The following is a 24,227-nucleotide window of genomic DNA, read 5'->3' as shown; positions in this document are numbered from 1 at the left end:
ACAATACATGTTTGTCCTTTCTGATTGTGAAACCATGTCTAGGATTGAATCAGCCGTGTTTTCTTTCGCAGTAATCCTAAATATTGCTTGTCATCGTGTTTCAGCATTTGTAGGTGTGGACACAAATGGAGTTTCAATCAAAGTCCAGAGTCATGAAACACAAAGACCTGATGTCAGACTGCGCCCATGAACCATTTATTATACTCAAATGAGATCAACAAAACTTATGTAGCATTAACATTTCAATATTAGAAGGATTTCTCACACACACACACACAGAGTGTGCAATTAGTGATTTTGCAATATTGATTGAAAGAAATTCAAGTTAACAGGGTTGTCTATCTATCATGTTTATCCAACTACTTCATGTTTTTATTGCTTGTGTTTGTGCAAGTAAAAACAAACAAAAAAAAGCAGCTCAATTCCCAACCAGTGTTGCATCAGAAAGGCACAGTCAGCATGAATTTGCATTGTGGACGTTTTTTTTCAGGGAGCAAAGCATGATGCAAGATGCACCTGCTGTTGCCCCCGACATGATGCTTTGTCTCACATTTATTCAGGACGGCTGGTGTGGAGTTGTTGCACGGACAGCGGACTGACGGACAATAAAATGTGCAATTATCTCAGTGCAAAGGTTTTATCAATGCACTCTCTATCTGGGGTTATCGCGTTTAATCAAGGGCTTCACCGCTCTCTTATCCGTCTTTATTATTTCCTCTTCACGCTCTCTCTTTTCACACACATGCACATATCACTAATTTTAACCATAACTAGTTGATCTCAGTCCCTCAAACATGAGTTTCTGCCTCATTAGGACCAAGTTCAGGTCTCCATGAGGAGACGCAGCCCTGGCAAAGTGTGTGTAAATGCCAGAAAAGGTCCTAAAGAGGTCACACACATGCTGGTTTTTTGTTTTTTGTGGGGCCATTCATAGATGATTACATAAGCAATTAAAGTTGTGTGGACCAGTCAAAAATGTCCTTACAAGGAGAGGATTGACAATTGGGCTACTTAAGACACACACGTTTGTGCAGCATTCATAGTGAGGAAACTCATGTTGCAAACCCTAAATCCAGGTCTTAATCCTGAAAAAGCACATTTAAAGGGTGACAGAATGTGAGGAACAGGCAAAAGAGATGGTGTAAGTCGTCTGCTGTTCTGTATTTTCTGGGGGAGATGTCGTTTCTTTTATGTTTTTATAGCCTTTTAGTTTTTTGTTTAATACTACTACACTTTGGTCAATTTGTGCTTTATATATAAATTGGAAAAACGTTGTTTTGGTCCTCACAAATATACAGATACAGATCCAGTGTTTCACAATTACACATTTAGCAATAATAACAATAGAGAGTCAAGAAAGAGACAAACCACAACATGAAGTGGGGTACATTTCTTCTTTGGACAGTGGTGCACTACATACAACGCAAGCAGCCTCCTCACCTCACTGATCAGATGATTTCACAAAGATGAACCATCCTCAGCAGCAGCAACCAGCAAAAATGATCTCACACCCCCTGGCTTGCTTTAATTTTTCATTAACGATTATATAATATATATATATACGTATACGTATATATATACATACATACACACATATATATATATATATACATAGGTATATATACACATACATATATATATATGTATGTGTATATATACATATGTATATGTCTATATATATCACCTGTAGACTAAACAATCTACATCTCACACATTAAAAGCAACACTTGATCTTAATTTGTTAAACCGGAAACATCTCTCTGCATCATTACAAATACAAAATAAAGATAATTATCAATATTTTTTATCATATCATTTTTGGAACATTTCCATTGAAACAAAAGGTCCCTCACTGGCCAGCAGAATTCAGGCTCATTTCAAAGTGAAATAAGAAAATAAATACATAATTTAAGTAAAAATAAACTTTATGGCATACAGATTGTCTCCTATTCAGGGTTTTTCTACAATACTTCACATTTGTTTTTTCTTCTTTTTTCCGAGCCACGTCGTCACATAATAAGTCTTAATATTCTGTAAATAGAGCTATATCTTTCACAAACATTACACAATAGATAAACACTGGTCAGGGCTGCAGAACCGATTATACAGATATATATCTAAATTATGTAAAGTGAAACAAAGTTCATACAATCTTAATCTTTTTTTAAAATGTTAATCCAAACAAGTATAGTAGATTTTTGCTCACTTTTAAAATCAAGAAAGTACATTAATAGAGTGAACAATAGTCCTACATTTTCTTCACCTAACAGTTACACCGATGTTTGTTTTTTAGCGTCATCAACATGTGTTTGTTTTTTTGTCACACAATTGTCACAGCCATGACTTCAACAAAGTCAAAAACAGCACTTGACGGCACAAACATCACAGTACCGGAATGTACAGTATGTCCAGCAGCAAACCATGCAAACACAGTCGCAGTTGCACTGCCAACACTAACTACACACACACACACACACACACACACACACACACACACACACACACACACACACACACACACACACACACACACACACACACACACACACACACACACACACACACACACACACACACACACACACACACACACACACACACACACACACACACACACACACACACTCTGAGGTTACAGCTACAACAGTACTGTACTACGCTAACAGCCCAAAAAAAGACCACGTGTCTAAGATGGTGCGTACAAGGTCACACGGTAACACTGCGACACAACTACTGTGACTACTTTATGCTGTCAGCTAAAATCACCAGGATCCACAGAGGACGATCAGAGTGAGAGAAAACAAAAAAACAAACAAACAGAGTGAACAGAAAAGTCAAAAAGTAGTAAATAGGACCATTTCATATGTGCGAAATATCACTTTAGCTCTGTGATATTTCACAACAGTGGTTCGTTTTGTATCGTACTGGCAGTGTGATACAAAGCCCTGTAGTGACTCTACATAGTAGAGTTTATGCTCACATTTATCAGAGGTGAAAAACATTAGAATGCATATTACAAAATGGGGGATTTTGGTGGTGTGGGTCTTTAAAATGAAGCACAATACATTAAGGCCCAATAACTCACTTTTGAAGGGCATAAAGAAGCATAAAAAGCAATCAAACCTCGGGGTTAAACACTGCTGTCGTTAGCACTGCAGCTTTCTCAACACAGTTAGAGGCCAATCGTTTATCAACCCGTTTCTGACACGGCAGTTTTGCTGATGTCAGCTGACATGAAGAAGCTTCACACACACACAGCATCCCGCTGCACATACTTGGCGGTTCTCTTCTCTGACATGTGATTTGCTGTCGACAGCCAAGCCCCCAAAAACTCCATTGCCCCACCTCCATTGGCTCTGTTCTGTTTATACACATCGCAGGCGGGGTGAGCATGTGAACCGCTCCCCCGAAAGTTATGTAATGTTAAACTTTTTAAACACTAAATCTGCTAAATCCTTATTTGCAAGTTCGCAGATATGAAGAAATGTGAGGGACATTTGACAGAGCGAGTGATTCTTTTCAAATTGTTTTGGAATGAAAAGTGCTTTTACATTTCTTTCTATGGTCCTTTTGGTCTGAGCAGAGTTGTTAAAAAAAAAGATATAAACTCACTGATGTGGGAACCGTCTGTGTCGTGTTTTAAAAGCATTTTGCTCGTATGCAGTCTGCTGACATGACTGCTGGGTTAAGTGCAGACTTCAAACTTTTGTTTGAATAAAAGAGACGATGATATGAACTACTATGTACTGTGACTGTAATCTAGTATTTCCTAATGCAAGTTGTCAGCTCCCTGTACTGTCCACACCTGAGAACATAGAAAGATAGAAGAAACACAAAGACACAAGTGAAATGTTTACGAAATGAAATAAAAAGACGCATATATGAAAAAATACTCCAGACAAAAGTTCTGGACAAGACAAGATGGATGTTCCTGAAAAGGAAAGCATCAGAAATGTACACGGCAGATCATGCGATCATGTGATAACAGCTGGACTAAAACACTGCTTCACTCCCCTGAGGCCTCTGTGGTTTTGTCTTTCTCCACCGGAGCAGACGCCTGGCTGCTGCTGCCCTCTGCTGGATGAGCTGCAGACTTACTCTCAGCTTGAGGACCATCAGTGACATCACTGTGCTCTTTCTCTTTGACCTGTGCTGGGCTGCCAGAGCGACTGTGGCCGCGGGAGTCGCAGCGGCGTCGGTGGTGTTTGCCCTTGCGCGGACTGGGACTGCGGGACCTCGTCTTCACGGTGCCGTCGTCCTCTGAGCTGAACTCGGAGCTGTCTGAAGAACTTTCCTCAAGGCCTGCATTGGGAAGCTGGATCTGAACATAGACAAAGAGAGTGGGCAGTGAAGAAAGAGCAGAGATAAAAGTCACCATCTAAAATGCATTTGATTGCTTTTACATCATGAAAGCAGCGCCAGAGTTATGATTACCTGAAATGGTTCCGTTACACCCACGATGGTGTTCATGTTGTTGCTATAGTAACCCAAGATAAAGTCCCCTGAGCTTTTGGGCAATTCCTCCTCAGTAAAGGTTACCTGGGAAAAAAAAAACAGTGAGTGTGACATTAACGGAATGTGAAATGTGAAAGTTTCTGTGGAGAATTCAGAACAAATCCAGGTCACCTCCTGTTCCTGTCGAAGAAAATCAGCCTCCTCTTGTTTGGCCCACACATATCCCACATAGTCCTTGTGGTGTTTGAATCCCACCTGTGAGGGCAGCGGCAAAAACACAAAACGGTAAGTACTGTGCTGCACAGAAATGAAGGTTGCACCATATTCGTAAAACAAGTAAGAATGAAAGTATGTATTTTAATGATTTTCTGCTTTGATTTCACTGCTAACATAGACTCAGATGGCTCCCACACCTTGGTTGACATCAAATTCAAGTCTATGTACATCAAGCAATGCAGGGCCTGAAACAGTAGGTGGCGTTGTAACAAACAAGGGAGACATTTACCTAAATATCAAGGACCTGTGGGAACCCTGGACTCAATAATGCATTACATCCATTCCAATAACATCATTTACTAAATGGAACATATTAAAACACTTTGTGTTTCACTAAACAAAATCCCAAAACAACTTGTAATAATAACTGGAATCCAACTTGTTTGTTTCAGCTGCCTAACAAATTATCTTCTGCCCATGTTTGCCGTTTCCTCAGAAAACAATGGTTACCTTGTACAGTCCGATCCAGTCCCAGGAGCTGCGCGAGTAGTTGGGAGCCAGTTTGAAATTAGCTTTGGCATCAGCAATGCTGTTCCACTCATCCTCCACTATGATTGTGACCAAGGGAATATCCACCTTATAAGGAAACTACAAGGAACAACGATCATACATGTGTAAAAAGTGCAACAAAAGGTCCACATGTATACCATTTAAGAGGGTTTTATCGGCAGAAATTGAATATTCTACCAATGCATATGTTTGTTAAAGTGTATAATAATCACTCAAAAATAAATCCTTTGGGTTTTCGTTAACTGCCACCTTGTGCTGTCATGTTTCTACAGCAGCTCAAACAGATAAAGTGTGTGTTTCAGGTGACGTTTCGTGACGTCATGTTTACGTGCCGCAGCACCCGGGCACCGTTTACCAGTTAGCTCTGTTAGCTCCTTTAGTGCCGTTAGCGCGCCTACAGTCGAAGTCTGTTTATTAAACGAAAAGAGCAACGCTAAAAAATAACCAGCGTACCTGTGTACTGCGTATGTGTGCCTCTGTTTTTAAAGTTTAGCGTTATTTTAGAGACTCATTTTAACAATCACGAGTTACGTAAACATGACGTCACGCACGTCTTTTTACAGTCAGTCGTCATGGAAATGCGTCATGTGTTAACATTGACGCCAGCACTAGTTTATACATTATTTTTCATACAGTTTGGGTAATTACTACAAATCATTCCAAAGATATAAGCACTCATAATAACTTTCAGGTCAAAAGTCCTCCTCACATTGTTCTCTGGTGTGTCTCACCTGCAGGGTAAAGATGGAATAGACTGGTTTGTGGTCGCTAACGGTGTACTCCATGTGACTTCTGTAGCAATGCTGCGTCACTTTGGTCCCACTGGTCAACCCTGAAATGGAGTCGCGCTTCCCTCCGCCGTCGGTGGCAGCGGCTGGTGCAGTGGCTCTCAGACGCCACAGAATCCGATCGGTCCAGGCCGGTTTACGCTTCTTTGCACTGGGGAGGTGGACAGAAAAAATAAAAGAGGAAGAAGTCGCCTGAATATCATTTCCTTTACAGAGGGAACAAAAACGGGCAGTTTTATGTGTCCCCAGGTGAGTCAAGACCTTTCTGAGAGGAGACTAAAGCTGACAGAGCTAAGCACTGACATATGTGAGATCAGTGACCTAGAATTCATAACAGCCTCCACTGGAAACACCAACCTTGTGTCGTAAGTATTTGTTCCAACATCAAACTTGTAGGTAGGAGGGAATTTCAGCGGCCCCTCGTAGAATCCCTCCAACACCGTCTCACTGTCTTTGGCCATGTTCAGCTGTAACGGTAACACATGTCAGTGTCTGAATCGTTTGCTTCTTGACTTTCTGAGCAAATGAAAATGATTTGGACCTTAGTTTCATCTTCTAAACAAAAACAATGAAACATAATTTGTATGCTTCATCCCTCATTTGAAAACGGGTTCAAGCAAAACTGTCAGACATGAATTCCGGCACTGTTTTTAAAGCCAAAACTCTTTTCAACCACCTCCTTTTACGAGCACAGTGTTGTTGTTACTTATTCTTGTCTCGACATAAAACCACTTCCACAAAATCACTTCCTGTTTGCCGTGCAGAAATTACACTGTGGACGACATGAGATCTAAAACACTGCTACACTGGGAAATATAGAATGAGCTGGTTTAATCAGCAATGTGTGAACTTGTTTGACAATGTTTGGATGTAACAGACATGTACTAAAAATAATATAAGGAGAAATAGACTTTTTTTTACCTGGTCATTTTCCCACAGTATGGAAAACTTGTTGTTATCAATGACCGACTTCACCGCTTGCATTTCCACGTCATTGATACGGAAATTCAGATCCCCGAACCAGAACACCAAACTGTGTAAAAAGACGTATTTCATGAATCCATTTATTTAAACAGGTTCAAGCAAAAAAGTACTTTTGCACTGCTGACTCTGAAAGAATTAGCATAAGCTATATCGATTTATTTTTAACCAACAGATACATCAGGCCCAGTTCACACTGGATGCAGTGCGTGTGCTTCATCTCTCACACATTTAGCTTGCGTGTGTGTGTGTTTTCACACCAGCTGCGTGTCTGCTGCATTTCACGCTGATTTACCTCTGGCAGACAACGTCACTTCATTTGAGAGAATCTATCTGTATAGCTGCTAAAACATATTTAAAAATACAATATTTATGGTTTTCATGGATTCAAATTCAGCATAGACACTATAATTACAGGGAGAGGTGTCAGTTTGGCGTCATCATGCCTGGAAGAATGTCACTATCATTATTATCAACAGATATATTCTCGGTCTATTTTTGCTGGGAAACACGCGTCACACGTGGAAAAAAAAAGGTGAGACACCAGCGTGAACACTGTCATTTGTTAACCTGGGCCCCACAATGAAAACACTCTGTGACTCAGCCACAATTAGGGCTGAAAATACCAATTATTTTCACAATTGGTCAATCTGTTGATTATATACTTGTTTGATCTGTAAAATGTCAGAAACAAATCAAAATGATTCCGTTTTAGTCATTTCTTTGTTATACGGAGCATAGACACAAGATCAAAAATCAAAAAAGCTTGTTTTCATTATTGAAAAAACACGACGCAATGCAGCCGCAACACACAAGTGACGCATCCAGTGTCAAGCAGAGCCTTAAATTCATGTAAATACATGTGTTTAATAACTGCAGACTTACTCATGGTCGAGAACCCCAGTGGAAGCCTGACCCTCAAACTGCTGCTGCTGCAGGATGCTCTCAAAGTCCTCCATGCGCTGGTCTGAGTTCTCCATGTGAGCCGGCAGGTGGCAGTTCAGGAAGCAGATGGTGTGACCGAACACGGACATGCGTGCGCTCACCCCACCTTTATTCCCCTGTGACACATACAAAATAATCAGAGGTTAAAGATTATAAACATAAGGTAGTAGGGGGAAACATGTACATGTACCATTCTTGGCATTAGCACAACAATTTAATATGGATGGATGATGGAATGAATGACTGTGGTCACTGTATGGAGTGTATGTTTCTGCCTCACAGCCACAGGAAGTTTATTCATTAATAACCAGTGGAAAACATCATCAATATTTAATGCCAAAAGTAAGGTGAACAGTGGGGGACAGGATGAGGCTGTGGATTTCTTTCCACTCATGTTACAACTACTGTGACCCACTAAAACATGAGAGACACTTGATAATGGTGGACATGTGTCTTCAGCTGCTGTAAGAAGGACAAAAAAACATGGATTCACTTGAGACACAAAACCACAGAACTTTTCAGAAGTCGTCTACTTCTTCCAAGAAGTGTGGAAGCAGCTATAGCTGCAAAAGGGGGACCAACTCCATATTAAAGCAGTTTGATTACGTCTTTACAGTCCGTGTTGGTGTAATGGTCAGGTGTCGGAATGCATTTGTCCAAATATTACAGTTTTATCTGACCGTTATTCCAGTTAAACATGAAAAAATACAGAATAAGACAATCCTGCAGATACCAAAATCTATTTGTTTCCCATAAAACCATTAAAAAAAATAAATAAAACATTAATAATTTGAATGATGAGACCTGATGATATGGTTGGTGTGCTACCAGTCATATGCTGCAATTGAAGTATGATTGCAGTAGGGTGCTGTAGCAATGCAGAAATTCATCAAAATGCTGTGCTGTCACGTCATTTTATCTTAATAATTTAAATGCAGTGTCTTTTGATTTGAATATTGCACTGAGTCATGATGTAATTTGGATTATTCTACCTTTATTGTGCAGAGCCTAATGCACTGGGCCTCTCAAAATACAGTATTTTAAAGCAGAAGCTACACCCACAACATCGCCTCTTGTTCACAAACCGAGCATGAGCAGTGTATATAAACTGTAGTGAGGGCCTAATTACTCCTATACAGATGTACAGGTTTTTTTTGAAGTGCGACACTTCCATGTCCCTGCTGATCGCAGAGTGGTGTCTCACCCAGTATCCCCCCAGGCCGGTGCGGGTGGTCTCAGTCTGGACTCCACGGAGGAAGGGCAGATGGAAGTACTTGGCAAATACCAACAGTAATAATCCCTGCATCCTCTGGGAGGTCACCTGAGAAAAGTGAGGAGTAAAAGACAGAAGACAATGAAGAACGAGATAGGAAAATACAGAGGATACACAGTAAGGGATATGTGGAGGGATTTTGCATATATAAAGAGAACATCTCTACAAAATTTCAATAAACAAAATTCTCTGAGTCCGGCTTTTGTCTGTGTATTTCTGCTGATGTGCTTCACTTCCTCGTGCAGTCTCCATCTCTCTTTCCCCCCTAACACTGTCACTTTGCCCTGTGGGCCAGCTCCCACCACCACTTTACATAAAGCAATGCACATTAGAGAGGCCACAGTGTGTGGTACTAACCTCACCAGTGGAGGAAAACACAATGTAAAGGAAGCGTGATGCTCACACACTCAGATTATTCCTTTTTCTAAACTCTCCGTGATAACGCTCTGTGTTATGCTCCATATCAACAATATTTCTGTACTGTTTACGCAGGGCAAGAATATGATGTGCATTTATGAAGTGGAAAAAGGCAAAGTATTTGCATGGCATGTCAAGACTCTCACTAGATATTCATGTTCACCCACCCTCCCTCTTATTTTCTCCACTGGTTTATAGATCCCAACCCCCAACCACAGGCCGGAGAAGCATGATAACACCCCGTCTGAAATGGCCTGAGGACAGTAATGGAGGCACACATCCACGTGACTAAAGACCCTCTTGCTCGTATACTAAATTGGTATTTGAGCAAGTCTGTTGCGTAATAGGTTCTACTGAACCGTAACGTGGACCGACCTTATCTGCGGCGTGCATGTGTTCATCTGCGCGCATGTATTTGTGTGTCAAGTCCGAAAGAAAGTAGAGTACTGTGGTTGAAAAACAGAAAAGACATTTAAGCGGGAGAGAGCATGTGTATGTCTGACCTGTGAATAACAAGTGTGATATTAGAAAGACAAAAGGAAATGTTAGGTCCAGGCCGAGGGGAAACGAGGGGAAATGGGGACTTGTTTTAGTCCAAACAGTGGTTTACACTTATAAAACATCGATTAACTAATTTCCTTTATTACATATTCCTTAATTCATTGATTACTTAGTAAGGCTGAAAATGTCTGCCATGCAGTTTGAGTGACGTGTTTCTGAAATGGCAGATTACAGCTAAGATAAGACTATATCAGCCTGATATCGATAGATACACAAGGTTATGATAGCAGAATTATAAATTTATACATGAAGTGGTATAGCGCCATCCCTAATATAATCATGAATCATACCTTACAGATTGACAACACTTAAAACTCATGTTAAGGTGTTTCTCAGTGTGACAAATTAAATGCTCAATCAACACGTTTTTTTTGGAGAAAACACCAATCTTGCAAATCCTACTGCAAACAACCAGTCGTAGAGTGTGCAATGGTGCAATTCAAAGATAAGAGCCTTTGCTAATTTGTGCATCTAAACCTTAAAGTGTAGCTTACTCATACAGAAACTGTGGCGACACTCTGCAAATGTTTTGTGCATCGCTAGCTTTGTGTTCCTGCAGCGACGAGCTCAATTTGAAGCATCTTTTCTTGTGCTCGCAGCAGTTTACAGTGCAAACCTGACGACGAGTCTTTTTACTCAATATCCGTCCACCGTGTCATGACGAGACAGAATCCTCCTGATGCTGCCGTGTTTCTCCCCCTACTTAACGGCGTGACACAACTCTGTTCGGCGACCTGCTCGCAGGATTAATATCCACACGGAGTAAACACAAAAGGTCACTCGGACATGATTTTTGACAAGTCTTCATCTAACGCAGCAGACTATATGGCGATTGCTGCAGGGCGGCATCAGTCTCACTGTCAGAGGCACGTCAACGCACTGACAACCGACCGAGATCCAAAAATAAAACGTCACCCTGGGAGACATTTGTCTGGCTTGTTCAGCTCGACAGCTGATTCAGGCTCACTGGCTCACCATGCCAACATGGTCGAGCATCCGTACACATGCAGACAGTTAGGTGCAACACAGAGTATGATGAATACCAACACACCAGTACAGTACACGCAGTTCCAACAGATAGAGCTATTTCAAGGAAATTTGATAATAGTGAGGGTGATATTGCAGAAACTGCGTTATCCTCAATATTTCTACAACGCCTTTTCAGACAGTTCCTCCAATCATCATACATCATCCTAGCGTGAGCTTTTAGCAAAGAAAGTTAAATAATACAGTACACATTCCCCCATTTATCTTCTGACATTTTAGAGGAGGAAGATAGAGCAATAGCCTGTGATATATAAACGTTTGGGGTCACCTATACAATTTTTTTGTGTTTTCCATTAAAAGTCACACTTTTTTCTATTAATTAAAAGAGCTGCAAAATGAATAGAAAATATAGAAATAACGATTTTTATTCAAAATAATAAATTTTGCTTCGGTCACCAGCAAAACTGTTTCAGCTGTGCTAACATCATTGCACAAGGGTTTTCAAGGGTTTTATAATACAATAGCCTTCTAAGGTGATTAGCAACCCGCAGGCTCACTTCACTGCACCTCACTTGCATGTATCCATATGATCATTCAGTAAAATATCAATGAAATTGTTTATAAAAACTGATAATCGTTAGGAGTAAGCACTGGAAATAATGTGTATGCAATTGAATGCATAATATTAATCATTTAAAAAATAAAAAAATGGTGCATAAAATGTTAATATGGTAGCCCTCCATATTATTCTTTACCCTTCAGGATGCCCTCGGTCTCAAAAAGGTTGGTGACCCCTGGTAAACAGTGTATTTCTGATTCATTTAATGTTATATTCATTGCTTTTCCTTCAAAAATAAGGACATTTCTCAGTGACCCCAAACTTTTGAATGGTAGAGTACATAAACTGATAGTAGTTTGCCTCATTAGTGGAGACATGGAAGAGGAACCTCCAAACGTAAGACGTAAATGTGAAGACAGTTTACTATGGGAGTGTGCATATGTGTTTACAATAAAACCCATTACTGACCAGCACATAACCGAAGGGGCTGAGTCTGTCCATGCAGACCTCGCTCCACTGGTCTGTGAAGAGGACATCTTTCAGCCTTTTGTTAATCATGGAGTTCACTTCCTGCAGCCTTGGAGGGAAAAGAAACGACAAACAACACAGCACAGAGGGTCAACAGCAGACACAGAAATATACAAGGCTGATGAGAGGAGCGCTGATAATTGTGGATTAATAAGTAAAAGAGAATATGTGCCACAGGGAGGGAGAAACATTCAGAGCTGGCCCTGAATGCTCATTAGTGTCTGCAGCCTTAATGTGGGGGTGAACACAAATGGATGCTGCAGCTTTTATGTGGAAGACAGTGGACGATGACTGCACCACAAAAAAACACTCACCCAATGATGTACATGTCTGTGTTTCCATCACCCACATTCAGACCCAGCAAGGCAGTGATGTCATCGGGAGGCGTGGCCGAACCCACGTTCCAGGTAATGATGTGCACCCTGTTGGGAAAAAGCGTTGTGTAATGTCTATAAACATCTCCTACACACACGGCAGTGTCATCATCCCACAGACTCACGGTGAAACAGCAAAATGCCGGTATTACTTCACATCTGTCCTGAGAACAATGGCAAACTATGGTCCACAAGTGACGGAGTACAGTATAAACGTTATTGAAAGTTACTGGAAATTCCATTTACAAAAAGGAAGTACGTCTACAAAATGCATTATCCAGATAAATGTGACCATGAGGGTGTTCCTTGCCTCCCTAAGTTTAAACACTATGAGTAGCTTAGACAATAATTATACTGAACTCTACTCAACATCAGAGCAACAGACAAGTCTTGAAGACAGATACTTGCAGTGCTTTGGAAACGCAGCTCCTTTGTGCCTTAAATTAAGTTGTCTTCAGGTCAAAATAATGGTCTATTCTAGCCTTAACTCCAAGGTTATATTTGTGCAAAAGACCCAGCAACATAACCCGTCCCTGTAGATCAGTTACCTGTACAATGATCCACTAACTCCTGAACCAGAATAAACCCTAAAATACACAGTAAGCTGGAAAAGACTGAAGGTAATCATCAGATATTCTCTGACAACGAAGCTTTGTCTTTTGTAAGCAGGATACAAACAAACAGAAATTAAATCAATATGTATAAACACACAAAAATGTTTTACAATTGTTAACAATTCATATAGCTGAAAAATCCTCTGCCAAGCAAAACTATCAGACCTGACTGAGGGAGCGTTTGTGTGTATACAGCAACAGAGCAGGGGCAACAAGCTTCAAGCATGTCTTGATATAAAATGAATCTCTTCCTGTGTTCAAAACGGGAATGTTGCCAGGCAACACTGATCCAAACACTGCCATACAACAGTATACAGTATATATAGCCTTTTTGATAACAGTTTGAATGTAATAGACGTGTTTATCCTTAAACGTTAAGCACTACAGTTTTATAGTAAAGGGTTTCTAAAGTAGCAAATATCAAAGATTCCCGATACAGAAACAAAACACCTGTGCTACACGTTTGTAATAATTATGCAGTGGTTCGAACACACAGTATTTAAATAAAAGCTATGTGTGTCAAGGCTGATCTTTTCTCAGCTCTCTGACAATGAGACGCCTGCGGAGACATGCTGGGACATGAATGTCACACACGGATCAGGACACTTGCCTGAAGTCTTCTACAATCTGGGCCTGAGTGTCAGCAGTTCCTGCTACAGAGAAGGCTCTCTGTGCATGAGGGTTCAGGTGAGGAGGCACTGGTCTGCTGGCAGGCGGTTGGGGGACTGAGACTGCTCTAACCGGCGGGTGATGTCCTGGACCTTTAGGACCAAAGCGCTCTCCCGCGGGTTTGACCGGCGCAGGGCGAGAGGGTACGGGATGACTCGCCGCTGCACCATCAGGAGAGCTCTCGCCCTGGTTCGTCACCGGAGTGGATTCAGCCTTTGTCTCAGCTTTAGGTTCAGAGATGTCAACAGAGCCTTCCACTCTGGCACTTCTCTGAGGACGTCGAGGCCTGGAGGGAACGAGAGGCTCAACAGAAGAGGGATCTGTGGCTGGAGTCATTGTATTTGACTCTGCAGCTAGAGCCGTTTTATTTGACTCTGGAGCTGGAGCTGGAGCTGAAGCTGGAGCTGGAGCTGGAGCTGGAGCTGGAGCTGGAGCTGGAGCTGGAGCTGGAGCTGGAGCTGGAGCTGGAGCTGTTGTTGAAGCTTCTGCTGCTCCTTTCGGGTTGTCTTGTGTCTGACATTGGCTCTGATTACCTTGGTCCATTTTGGATTTCTGTAAAAACAGGAATAACTGTTTAAATTTCAGGATTTCAACTCCAATGACCCAGAAGATTACATTTTGGGTAGCATCAGAAATACATGGAGGTATTTATATACAGATTAGGATGGTGGTGCATAACACACTCACAGTGCTGATTAAGCCTATCAGCTCCACATGACTCTCTCTGTATTTTTCAGTATGGTCATGCTGAAATATTCCTGTGCTGCATATAGAAGGGTGACTTGTTTTATGACAGATGAAGGAAAAAAACATTAAAATAATGTTTCACAAAGACACAGAAGCAGAACAATAACATCAACAACAAAGATCACAAAGACTAAAGCGCGGTCTCCGTCGTCACATAAAGACGGTAAAGGAAACTAATTAACAAGGCATGCTGTAGAGAGGATTTGAAAGACAGCAGCAAAACATGCAGCCTCCGCCTGTGTGAGTGTGGAACCGTCATGTGACCTGACCGACACAGTAGGAGTCACAGTGGTGAGTCAGACTCTCACCATCGTGACTGTTCAATTACCTGACTTATCGTGGCCTTGAAAACAGATGTACTGACAGAGGAAGACATTTGGAAAAGACAGCAGAAGAGACAAAAGGGCACCATATTCTCCTGTTTTAGCCTCACAAAGATTTAAAATACAAATGGATGGGGGGTGGGGTGGGGTTACAGGGCCTCCAGTAACCAGGGAGATTCTCATCGCATTCACTTCATATCAGCTCACAGCACCTGCCATACACTAACTAAATGCACGGTCAAGAACAGCAACAGTCAACAGCACGGAGTAAACAAGAGAACACAGATAAAGGACGGACTTAACAGATTCAAGAATCAATCCATATTATTATTATTGTGTGAATAATTAAATCCCACTTACAGAAATCAACGCGATTTCTGTCGTCGAGAGCATTTTCACAATCTCACATGTTGTCACACCAAACAATGAGAGCTCTGTAGTATTTACGACAGGATTCAAGGGTCAGATCACACCCATCTCTTACCGTGGCCTTCATTTTTTTATCTTAAACGACAACACCTGTAAAGTCTCGCTACTGTATTGTACAGAGTTGGAATGATACTGCAGACAGACAAACAACCTCTGTGGTAGATATGCCAGATTTGATAATGTGAATGTAATGTTTAATGTTTGTATTTATATAGTGCTTTTCTCCGGGAGTCGGGAATCAAACCTACAACCTTCAAGTTGAAAGACGACTCGCTCTACCACTGAGCTACCATCGCCCATGTGAAGATTCCCGGCGGGCCAATAGTCCCTTCAACTCTTTTTCTGTACATGTTACAAACAAAAGCACTGTTTTCTAATATTTTTAGTTTTTATTGTCACAATTATCATTTTTAAATGGCAATGACAATAAATAATAATATTTGACAAACATAATAAGAGATGAGTCTGCCGAGCTAATGAGGACGACACATGACCAGGGCTGATTTTCTACAGAAAAGTACAGACTAAAAAAAACACTGTACATGTATGAGCCTAGAAGATAGAATATGTGACATTTATGCATATTCAAGGTTACGGACCTTAGGTCTTTATAATATGTCACCCGGTTTACCATCTCTGCTATATAGTTACTTACAGGGAAAACGTTCTTTAAGACAAAGAGGAAATATTCAGTACTGCTAGTTAGCCATTGTGTTGTGTACTTGTCAGAAATGGATCACGACTACACACTAAAACATTGCTGTTTTGCCGTAAAAATTAGACAAAACAAAAGTTGCCATAATCAGAAGGACTTTTGTTATCGTTTTGATTGACTAATAGTGGCAGAAAATGACATACCGTGCATTTAAATGAGCTGATTTGAATACCACGCTTTTAAAGGATGACACATTGGGCATGGTAAATGAGTAGAGTTAAAAGTGTGACGACGTATGTGATGTCCCCATCTTAAATTGATTTTATACACAGACACAATTATATATATGTATATATATATTACAATGTGGACATATCTTTTGTCCATAGGGTAATCTGGTCAAGGACAGAGCAACAACACAGCGTTGTCACAGTGTTTTTTTTCTCATGACCTTGATGAGACGGAGGTCACATTTTTCATGCAGAGATGAAAAGCTGCCTCTGTTCTTCGTGTCTAACCAGACAGAAACATGTATGTCTTTCAGCTGTCCACCAATAACCTGGTGCCTGGCTGGGCTTTATCCATTCCTATTGTCCATATATAGTGCCTATGAGTGTGTGTGTGTGTTGGGTTTGGTCACACATGAGATTAGGTTGGTGCAAAATGAGCTGAGAGGGGGGAGCTAAGTGAGACAGTCCGTTCACTGACGGCACAGTCTCTTTACAGAATGTCTTTAATTGATCCTCACACACTTCCCTCTGGCACCATCTGTGTTTCCAAGCCCCTGTTTCTCTCTCTCCAACTCTCTTATCATCACACTTCTCTAATCCTTCCTCTCCTTCCTCCCCCCCCATCTACTCCCAGACTCTGTTGTTCAATCTCATCCACATTCACATTGAATCGCTCAACGCTCAAATATAGCCTTTTCCCAATGCACACGACATTTTTTCCTTTGCCACTACGCTGACCTTAAAACCTCCGCTCTGCTACAACGACACGCTCGGTATCGTTTCAGTCAAACGTCTACCTCAGCAGTCACCGCCGATGACGTCAACGCGCCTCCATCACAACCAGACATGGATCATAATCAGTAGTAAAGAGCTGCTGCTCAGACATGGGTAAAAATAAACAGGAGAGGGAGCTGGAATGTGACCATGGGAATGAGAGTAAGGTTCAGTCCATGTATGAGACGCTGCTGCAAACCACCAGATTAGCGCTGCAACGATTGTTTTCATAATTGATGATCGGGTGATTATTTTCTCGAATAATAGAGTAATTGTCGACGTTTCTCGAATGTCTTATTTTCTCCACAAATCACAGGAAATATCCACATCCACAAACGCGTTTTCCATAATAGTTGAAGCCCTACACGACATAAAACATAAGCTGATGGCACATGTTCTCCGTTTGTGTTACAAAAGTCAAATGCAGTTAAACCTTTGAATACTAAATACATCTTTAATTTCTTCACATACGACTGGGGAAAAAGCCCCAGAGTTGCTTTCCCAGGAATAATTATCATGACAGACTAACGCTTCTCATTCCACTCACGTTCACAACTAAACAGGGCAGACGACTGATTTGATAATAACTAATGTGTCATGGTGTTTACATGCAGCTTCCTGAGGGGATGAGAGCTGAGGGAGACAGGGAGGATGTAGTTCAACCCCCCCAAAAAAAGCAGGCAGCTGGCCAACCCTCTCGTCTCCTCTGCTCCATGACAACACAGTGATGAGTCAGTCAAAAGGTTAAAAATCTTGTTTCATGTCCATCCTCTTTGAAAACTTTCAAATGTACCTTTTAGATATAACAAATGTCTGTTACATTCTACTGCTCAAACAACCCAGTCGTTCATCAGTTTGACGGGATAAACTCTTCTTGCTGCCATCTGCCCTAACTCTGCTGGTGTATACACACAAATGCTCCCTCAGTCAGGCCTGATATTATTGATTGGCAGAGCCTTTTTTCATATGGAGGACACCGCAGACTAGGACTGCATGATACTAGGAAATCATGAGGAATTTAATTTCAAGCTATTTGCCAAGTGCAAAAGACACAGGAAGTTGCTGTCACCGAAGCCAGTGGCTCTTATTTTGAAGGCCAGGCCGGCACTCAAAGCGGGAGTGCGATGCTGCCGAATGAACGTGGGGGGAAACATTCATCGTAGTTGAAGCGGTCGTTTGCAATCGTACATAGATGATACTGTGACGATGATATTTTTATGATATTTAGACTAAACAGAGGCAGAATCATCAAGCACATAAATGACCAAAAGTTACACACTGCAGCTTTAAGGGATGGTATTAAGATACAAAAAGTAATTATATCCATGCATGAAATGATCTTTTATCTCAAACCCGCAGCACTGTGTATGTACTGACACAGTAGTTCTAATGTTGAAATTACAGCTTAGTGGAGTGTTGCTGTTGAAGGCCTCCAGGGCCATATGCCCCTGTGACAGGGATACTGATGATGACCTGGGCAAAAATGACACAGGCAACTGCTACCAAAGCTCTAAGTGGCTCCTCCAGGTCCTCGCACCAATGAGTATATCTACTCTTTGTCCAGGGACAGGAACACTCGGATTAACACTACCAGGGCCACAGTATGTTAAAATGATTAATGTGAATATTCTTACGCTAAAAAATGTGGAAAAATGCTGAGAGGCTGTTCACAAAATGCAGTAATTTGCATTTTCAACTGCTGTCAATTAATAATCATAGGTCAAATAAGAAACACTTCACAGTCAACCTGTGTTTATCAGTTGTCTGTGTTGGATTTTCCTGGTTAAATAAAGTTTAGATAAATAAAAGCTCATTTTCAAAATAATGTACCTGTGCACATCGCAGTCTGTATCACATTGCATGTAATAAAGAAATTTTGCCCCTAAAATACAATTAAAAAGATAATTGAAAGGGGAATACACTTAAACAACACTTCCTAAAACACACAACAGTACAGAGAAGTCAGTATTTGTCCACACATGTTCCTTCCTGCCCAATCACTGGTTTTCACATACAAATAACTAAAGACCTGCCAAAGGTTGCAGCAACAGTCGTTGCATTTCCAGCCACATCTGACTCAACCTGGCAGAGGAGTAATATTTAAATGAAAATGATTTTTTTTTGTAAAGGAAATAAAAATGCTGTTAAATGCTCTGTGCACAAGAATAAATTATTACTGCCGTCTGATGCATTAGACTGCAGTTATGGATTGTAAAGTACAGGGAAGCATATAACGTTTAAAGTGAAAGAAATTACATGAAAGGAAAGAGAGGAGGCTTTTTGACAGGATGCGTTTGTTCTCATCTTATATTGCCCCCGTTACACAAACAGTATGTAGTACTGTGACAGAGATGACTAATCTAATGAGAGAGAACAGGGGCAGTTAAACGGCACACGGCCTAATTACACTCCTGCTTCAAGGACGATGTTTCTGGCTGAAAAATAGAGGATGAAGGTCGTTCAAATTCAATGTTTTGTCATCACATAAACATCTCAGCACGTACGCGTGTCTGAGTACCTTTTAAAATAATCTTTTTAGGACCAGTAGTCCTCATGGGGACCAAATCCTGGTCTGAATGAGGTAGAAGCACCAAATCTTTGAGGAACTAAGGGGCTTAGGTACATGAAAACACTTTGTTTAGGCTCTAAATGAAGAGAATACATATTACACGTTTCACTGTATGATTATGGTTCATCTGGTTGACATGTGGAACTGAACACACAAGGACTAAAGTGTGAATCACAGTATCTATGTCCCGTCTCATGTTGTCACACCCAGTGCAGGAGGATCCTCTTTCAGGGATGTCTTTGCTCTTTGTTGTCACCATAACACAAAACTAAACAATGATATTTACAATATCTACTGTTTGGGTGATTGGACAGACACACAATGTAAAACCAGTCATGGCGTGATACTTTTTCACTTATCCAAATAATTATGATTCTCAATATTATTGTGATAATTACAAAAACATCTAACAGAATATAGTGCACACCAAATTGGGTGGTGTCTTTTCAGCAGCTAAAGATCATAGATTAAAACTAGAAATGTACCCCATACAAATACATACCTTTGTCACAAGTGTTATATATATGCAAATATAGTGCCTATAATATATATAATATATATATATATAAGAAAAATAGTGCCTGTATGTGCTTATTTAAATCCCCCTAATAAACAGTCTTAGCAATATTTTATCAGTTCCAATAAAATCTCATATCAGTCAGGCTCTGGTCCTAACACGTTAAACTGTGAGTGTCAAGTATTATATAAGATATATAAATAACTGACCATAGCCCTATTTTATCATCAGATTATACTAGAATCACAGATATATGATACTGATATTTGATATGTATGATTTTCTTTTTACATAAGATAATGCAAAAAGTAACGGACATAAACCAATTTCACTTTCATAAATCCCATATCAGTCCTGAAACATTATACGGTGTATATCATATATCAACATTTGCATATACATTTGCCTCACCAGCATTTTATCAGCATACATGAGCCTTTCACAGATACTGTATATTAGAATTTGCATGTTTGACATTCACTGTGCTGATATGAATACATTTTCATTTGTACACATGTAAATAAAAACACTATAATAGCCTTTCAATCTCTCATAGTTATTGCATTTCCGTCTTCTTGTTGTTCATTTGCAGCACTTACGTACGATTGGGATGGAGTGAGGATTCATTTATTAGTATTTTTAGTTATTTGTGTCATTTTCCAAATAACCTCAGCTCCACTCCGATCACATACCCTGGTACATAAAGCAGAACAGTATTTCTCATTTTCCTCATTTTCCTCAGTAACACCATAGGAATCTCGCGTACCACCGGTGGTACAGGCGGCACAGTTTGAGAACCATGGCTCTGTCATAGGATCAGACTCTCACTAATTTATCAGGTGCTATTAACAGCCACAAGCCTTTAACAGAAATATCACCATCATCATGAACTAATATCAAAAATCGATTATTATTATTTATTTTTTTATACAAAGAATTTTACCTTAATGTCTATAATGTACATTCACATATGTGGAAATGCATCTTTATTAATTATTACCTTTATCATTACTGTCTTTGCTACTAATAAAGGACTATTTTATTTTATTTTATTTTATTAGATTATATTAATTAATCCCACATTGGTCTGGTGCTGGTCCTAACTCAGTATAAAGGCACAGTTTTAATATCATGAAGCACCTTTACCTGTTTTGGTTGGTTTGATGGATGCTGGGTGAACCTGGTCTGCAGCTGTGCTGGAGGTCGGTCAGTGTGGGTCCTCAGCGCGTAGAAGATGTGATTCTCTCTCTCTCTCTGTCAATGTTTAACTAAAAACACGCTGAACTTTTCCTTTCCCAGTCGCCTCACTGCTGATACCATCGGCATCCCAGCGCTTTCCTTCCTCCCTCCCTTCCTTTCCTTCCTTTCCTCGCTCCCTTGCTAACAGGGGGGGATGACAGAAAAGAGGAGCAGGTGGGTTTAAAGGGCGACGCTGGCGACGGTTTTCTGTCGAGGCGAGCTACATCTCTCAGAAACACGTCCAAACACACACACATAAACACGTCCACACACGCGCACACACACACCTGCTCCAGTGAGGCGGCGGCAGCAGCTCCACGCACACGCCGTGTCCTGTGCGCGTTTTCCCCCCGTGTCCTTCAAATTAAAGGAGGCGTCCGCGAGCTCGCTTCCGTAAACGAGCAGCAGCGAGTGAGTGAGTGAGAGTGGATGAGGACACAGAAGTGAAGCAGCTAGAGGGGAAATGTCACAGTAGTCACACACAACACATACACACACACACACGGCTTCACTCCGCGATACACAACCAACACTTGTTTTCACCCAAAACCTAATCCTCTATGTTTGTGTGAGCCAGAATATTCACCTGCTCTGTGTGCATGTGTGTGTGTGTGTGTGTGTGTGTGTGTGTGTTACAGGAGGTGACTATTCTATGTGGTTTACGTCTATGATGAAGCACTACTGCCACACAGTGGTGGGAATGGGGACTTACATGTGGCACTTTTAGTGCAGTTGTTGAGATTTTGAAATTGAGGTCATGGTGTGTGACCTCACCTTACAATTACACAGAAGCACCTGTAACGTTAAATAAGATACCACTTAACCCTGTGGATTTGTTTCTGCCAAGAAGATAACTTTTACTTTCGATATCTGGAAGTTATTTAAGCGTTTAGGTATTACGGTACTGAGAAGTTGACGTCGCAAACGTGATGCTCTGGTGAATCTCGTCTGCGGGCTACCGTAATGACAAGTATATGGGCGCAAAGCTCTTTCCGCTATGCATCCATCCTTCTTCTACCACTTTATTCTCCACAAAAGGGACGCGCTAAATCATAGCAAATCCCACAAGTATTCCTTTTACTATGACACCAAAAGTATTCAAATAGACCTTTGGGTTGCAGAGATATACACATTATGAGTGTGCAATCTTTGAGCAGAGACCTAAAAATTCTAATTTTCTCAAATTAAAGGAGGCGTCTGCGAGTGTGCTTCTGTGACTGTGGAGGAAGACTCACAGCTAGACCCGAAATGTCACAGCAGTTACACAAACACAAACACATAAGGCTTCACTCTCTGATACAACACTTGTTTTCACCAAAACCTAACACTCTATATTTGTGTGAGCCGTAACATGAAGCACTACTGCCACACAGTGGTTGGTGTGGGGACATACAGGGTGACAGTTATAGTGCAGCTGTTGAGTTTTACAGGAAATTCAGGTCATGATGCGATTTGCTGGAGGGTGAAATGACCTCATCGTCCAATTTCACAGAAGCACCTGCGCGTTTTTTTAATATCCCTCTGTAGTGAAGTGACACTTTCTAAAAACAGACTGCAAATGTCATGAAGAACATGAGTCAGGCTAATTGTAAAAGGGACAGTTTGGTGTTTTTTTTTGTATGTGTGTGACTCTATGAAGTATAAGGGCCACACAGTTGTGTAGTGGTTACGCTCTTTCCTTTGCAGCAAGAAAACCTGGGTTCACGACCGTGGGGATTAGGCAAATTGGACACTCTAAATTGACCATAGGTGTGAGATTGTGTGTGGTTGAGATTGGCACCAGCGACCCTCGCGACTCTCACGTGACAGATAAAGCACTAGAATATATGACTGTTTTTTTTAATAAATCGGTGGAATAAAATGTGCTTTCCTGCAAACATAACAAATCTTTGAGACAGCACTGACACCACTTTAGATGTAGGAGGACGTCAGTGTACACCGAGGCAAATCATGGGAAAAGATGTTGCCGTGGCAACACCTGAAGGGAGGGGCACCTCATCAGTCTCCATGACCTCTGTGTGTGCTTTTATTTATCCTATTTTTGTGAGGATGTTAACCATGAAAAAGACCTTTAAAGGTGTGGGGGCTCGCCTTTAAAGGGGCTTTTTCATGGTTAAGGGATTGAGGTTAAGATAAGGTAGGGTTAGGCACTTAGTCGTGATGGTTGAGGTTAGGGTAAGGGGCACAGGTTTGTGTGGCAGTGTGTGTGGGGAAGTTGACGGTTGCCTGAAGCTACCAGTGGCACAGAAGCAGAACATATAGTTCTGCTTATTGTGTGTACTGTAAATGTTGTATTTAAGTGCACTTCAAGCACTTAAATACAACAATTAGAGGTAATGCCTGTTGTTTCTGGGTTTAATTCCATTCCCCACATCTGCTATCATCATAAAAACAACATATGGATGGACAGGATGGACATTATTCTCATGTATTCTTTATATGACTAATAATTGTTGGATTAGAAAGAAACCTATGAACTAATTCAGATTATGTGGCAGACACCATCATCATTCTGCCACATACACTCCTCTTTGAGAACCACTGGTTTATGGTGATATTATGTAATCCCCCCTTTCTACTGAGATTTAAGAAGATTAACTTTGAAAAAAAAGCACATCACATACGTGGGATTATCTTTTTTATTATGACTATTGACGATTTCTTATGTACCAAACAGCGTATGTATGCACATTTGGAACACTGACCATTCAAATACATACAGTAAGACACATAATATTTAACATAAAAACTCGTACGGAGTACGGACAGAATACAGACAGTATGTTGGAGTTAATTACTTTTTTCCA

General features: G+C 40.8%; 1 protein-coding gene across 1 annotated transcript; it reads right to left on the bottom strand.

Moving 5' to 3' along the window:
• Nucleotides 1-4,006: 4,006 nt before the first annotated feature.
• Nucleotides 4,007-14,273, bottom strand: inpp5jb (inositol polyphosphate-5-phosphatase Jb; the record flags this gene model as incomplete). Its single annotated transcript, XM_083905147.1, has 12 exons — nucleotides 4,007-4,321; nucleotides 4,435-4,539; nucleotides 4,627-4,710; nucleotides 5,182-5,319; nucleotides 5,973-6,180; nucleotides 6,387-6,496; nucleotides 6,951-7,062; nucleotides 7,896-8,071; nucleotides 9,160-9,276; nucleotides 12,221-12,329; nucleotides 12,595-12,702; nucleotides 13,879-14,273. The coding sequence occupies 12 exons, from the start codon at nucleotides 14,271-14,273 to the stop codon at nucleotides 4,007-4,009; spliced, it is 1,977 nt and encodes a 658-aa protein (XP_083761273.1).
• Nucleotides 14,274-24,227: the final 9,954 nt, after the last annotated feature.

This window comes from Microchirus variegatus (assembly GCF_963457635.1).
Source record: "Microchirus variegatus genome assembly, chromosome: 18".
NCBI classification, from domain to species: Eukaryota; Metazoa; Chordata; class Actinopteri; order Pleuronectiformes; family Soleidae; genus Microchirus; species Microchirus variegatus.
Note: the sequence above shows the minus strand (reverse complement) of the source record. Positions and strands in the feature narration are given on the sequence as shown.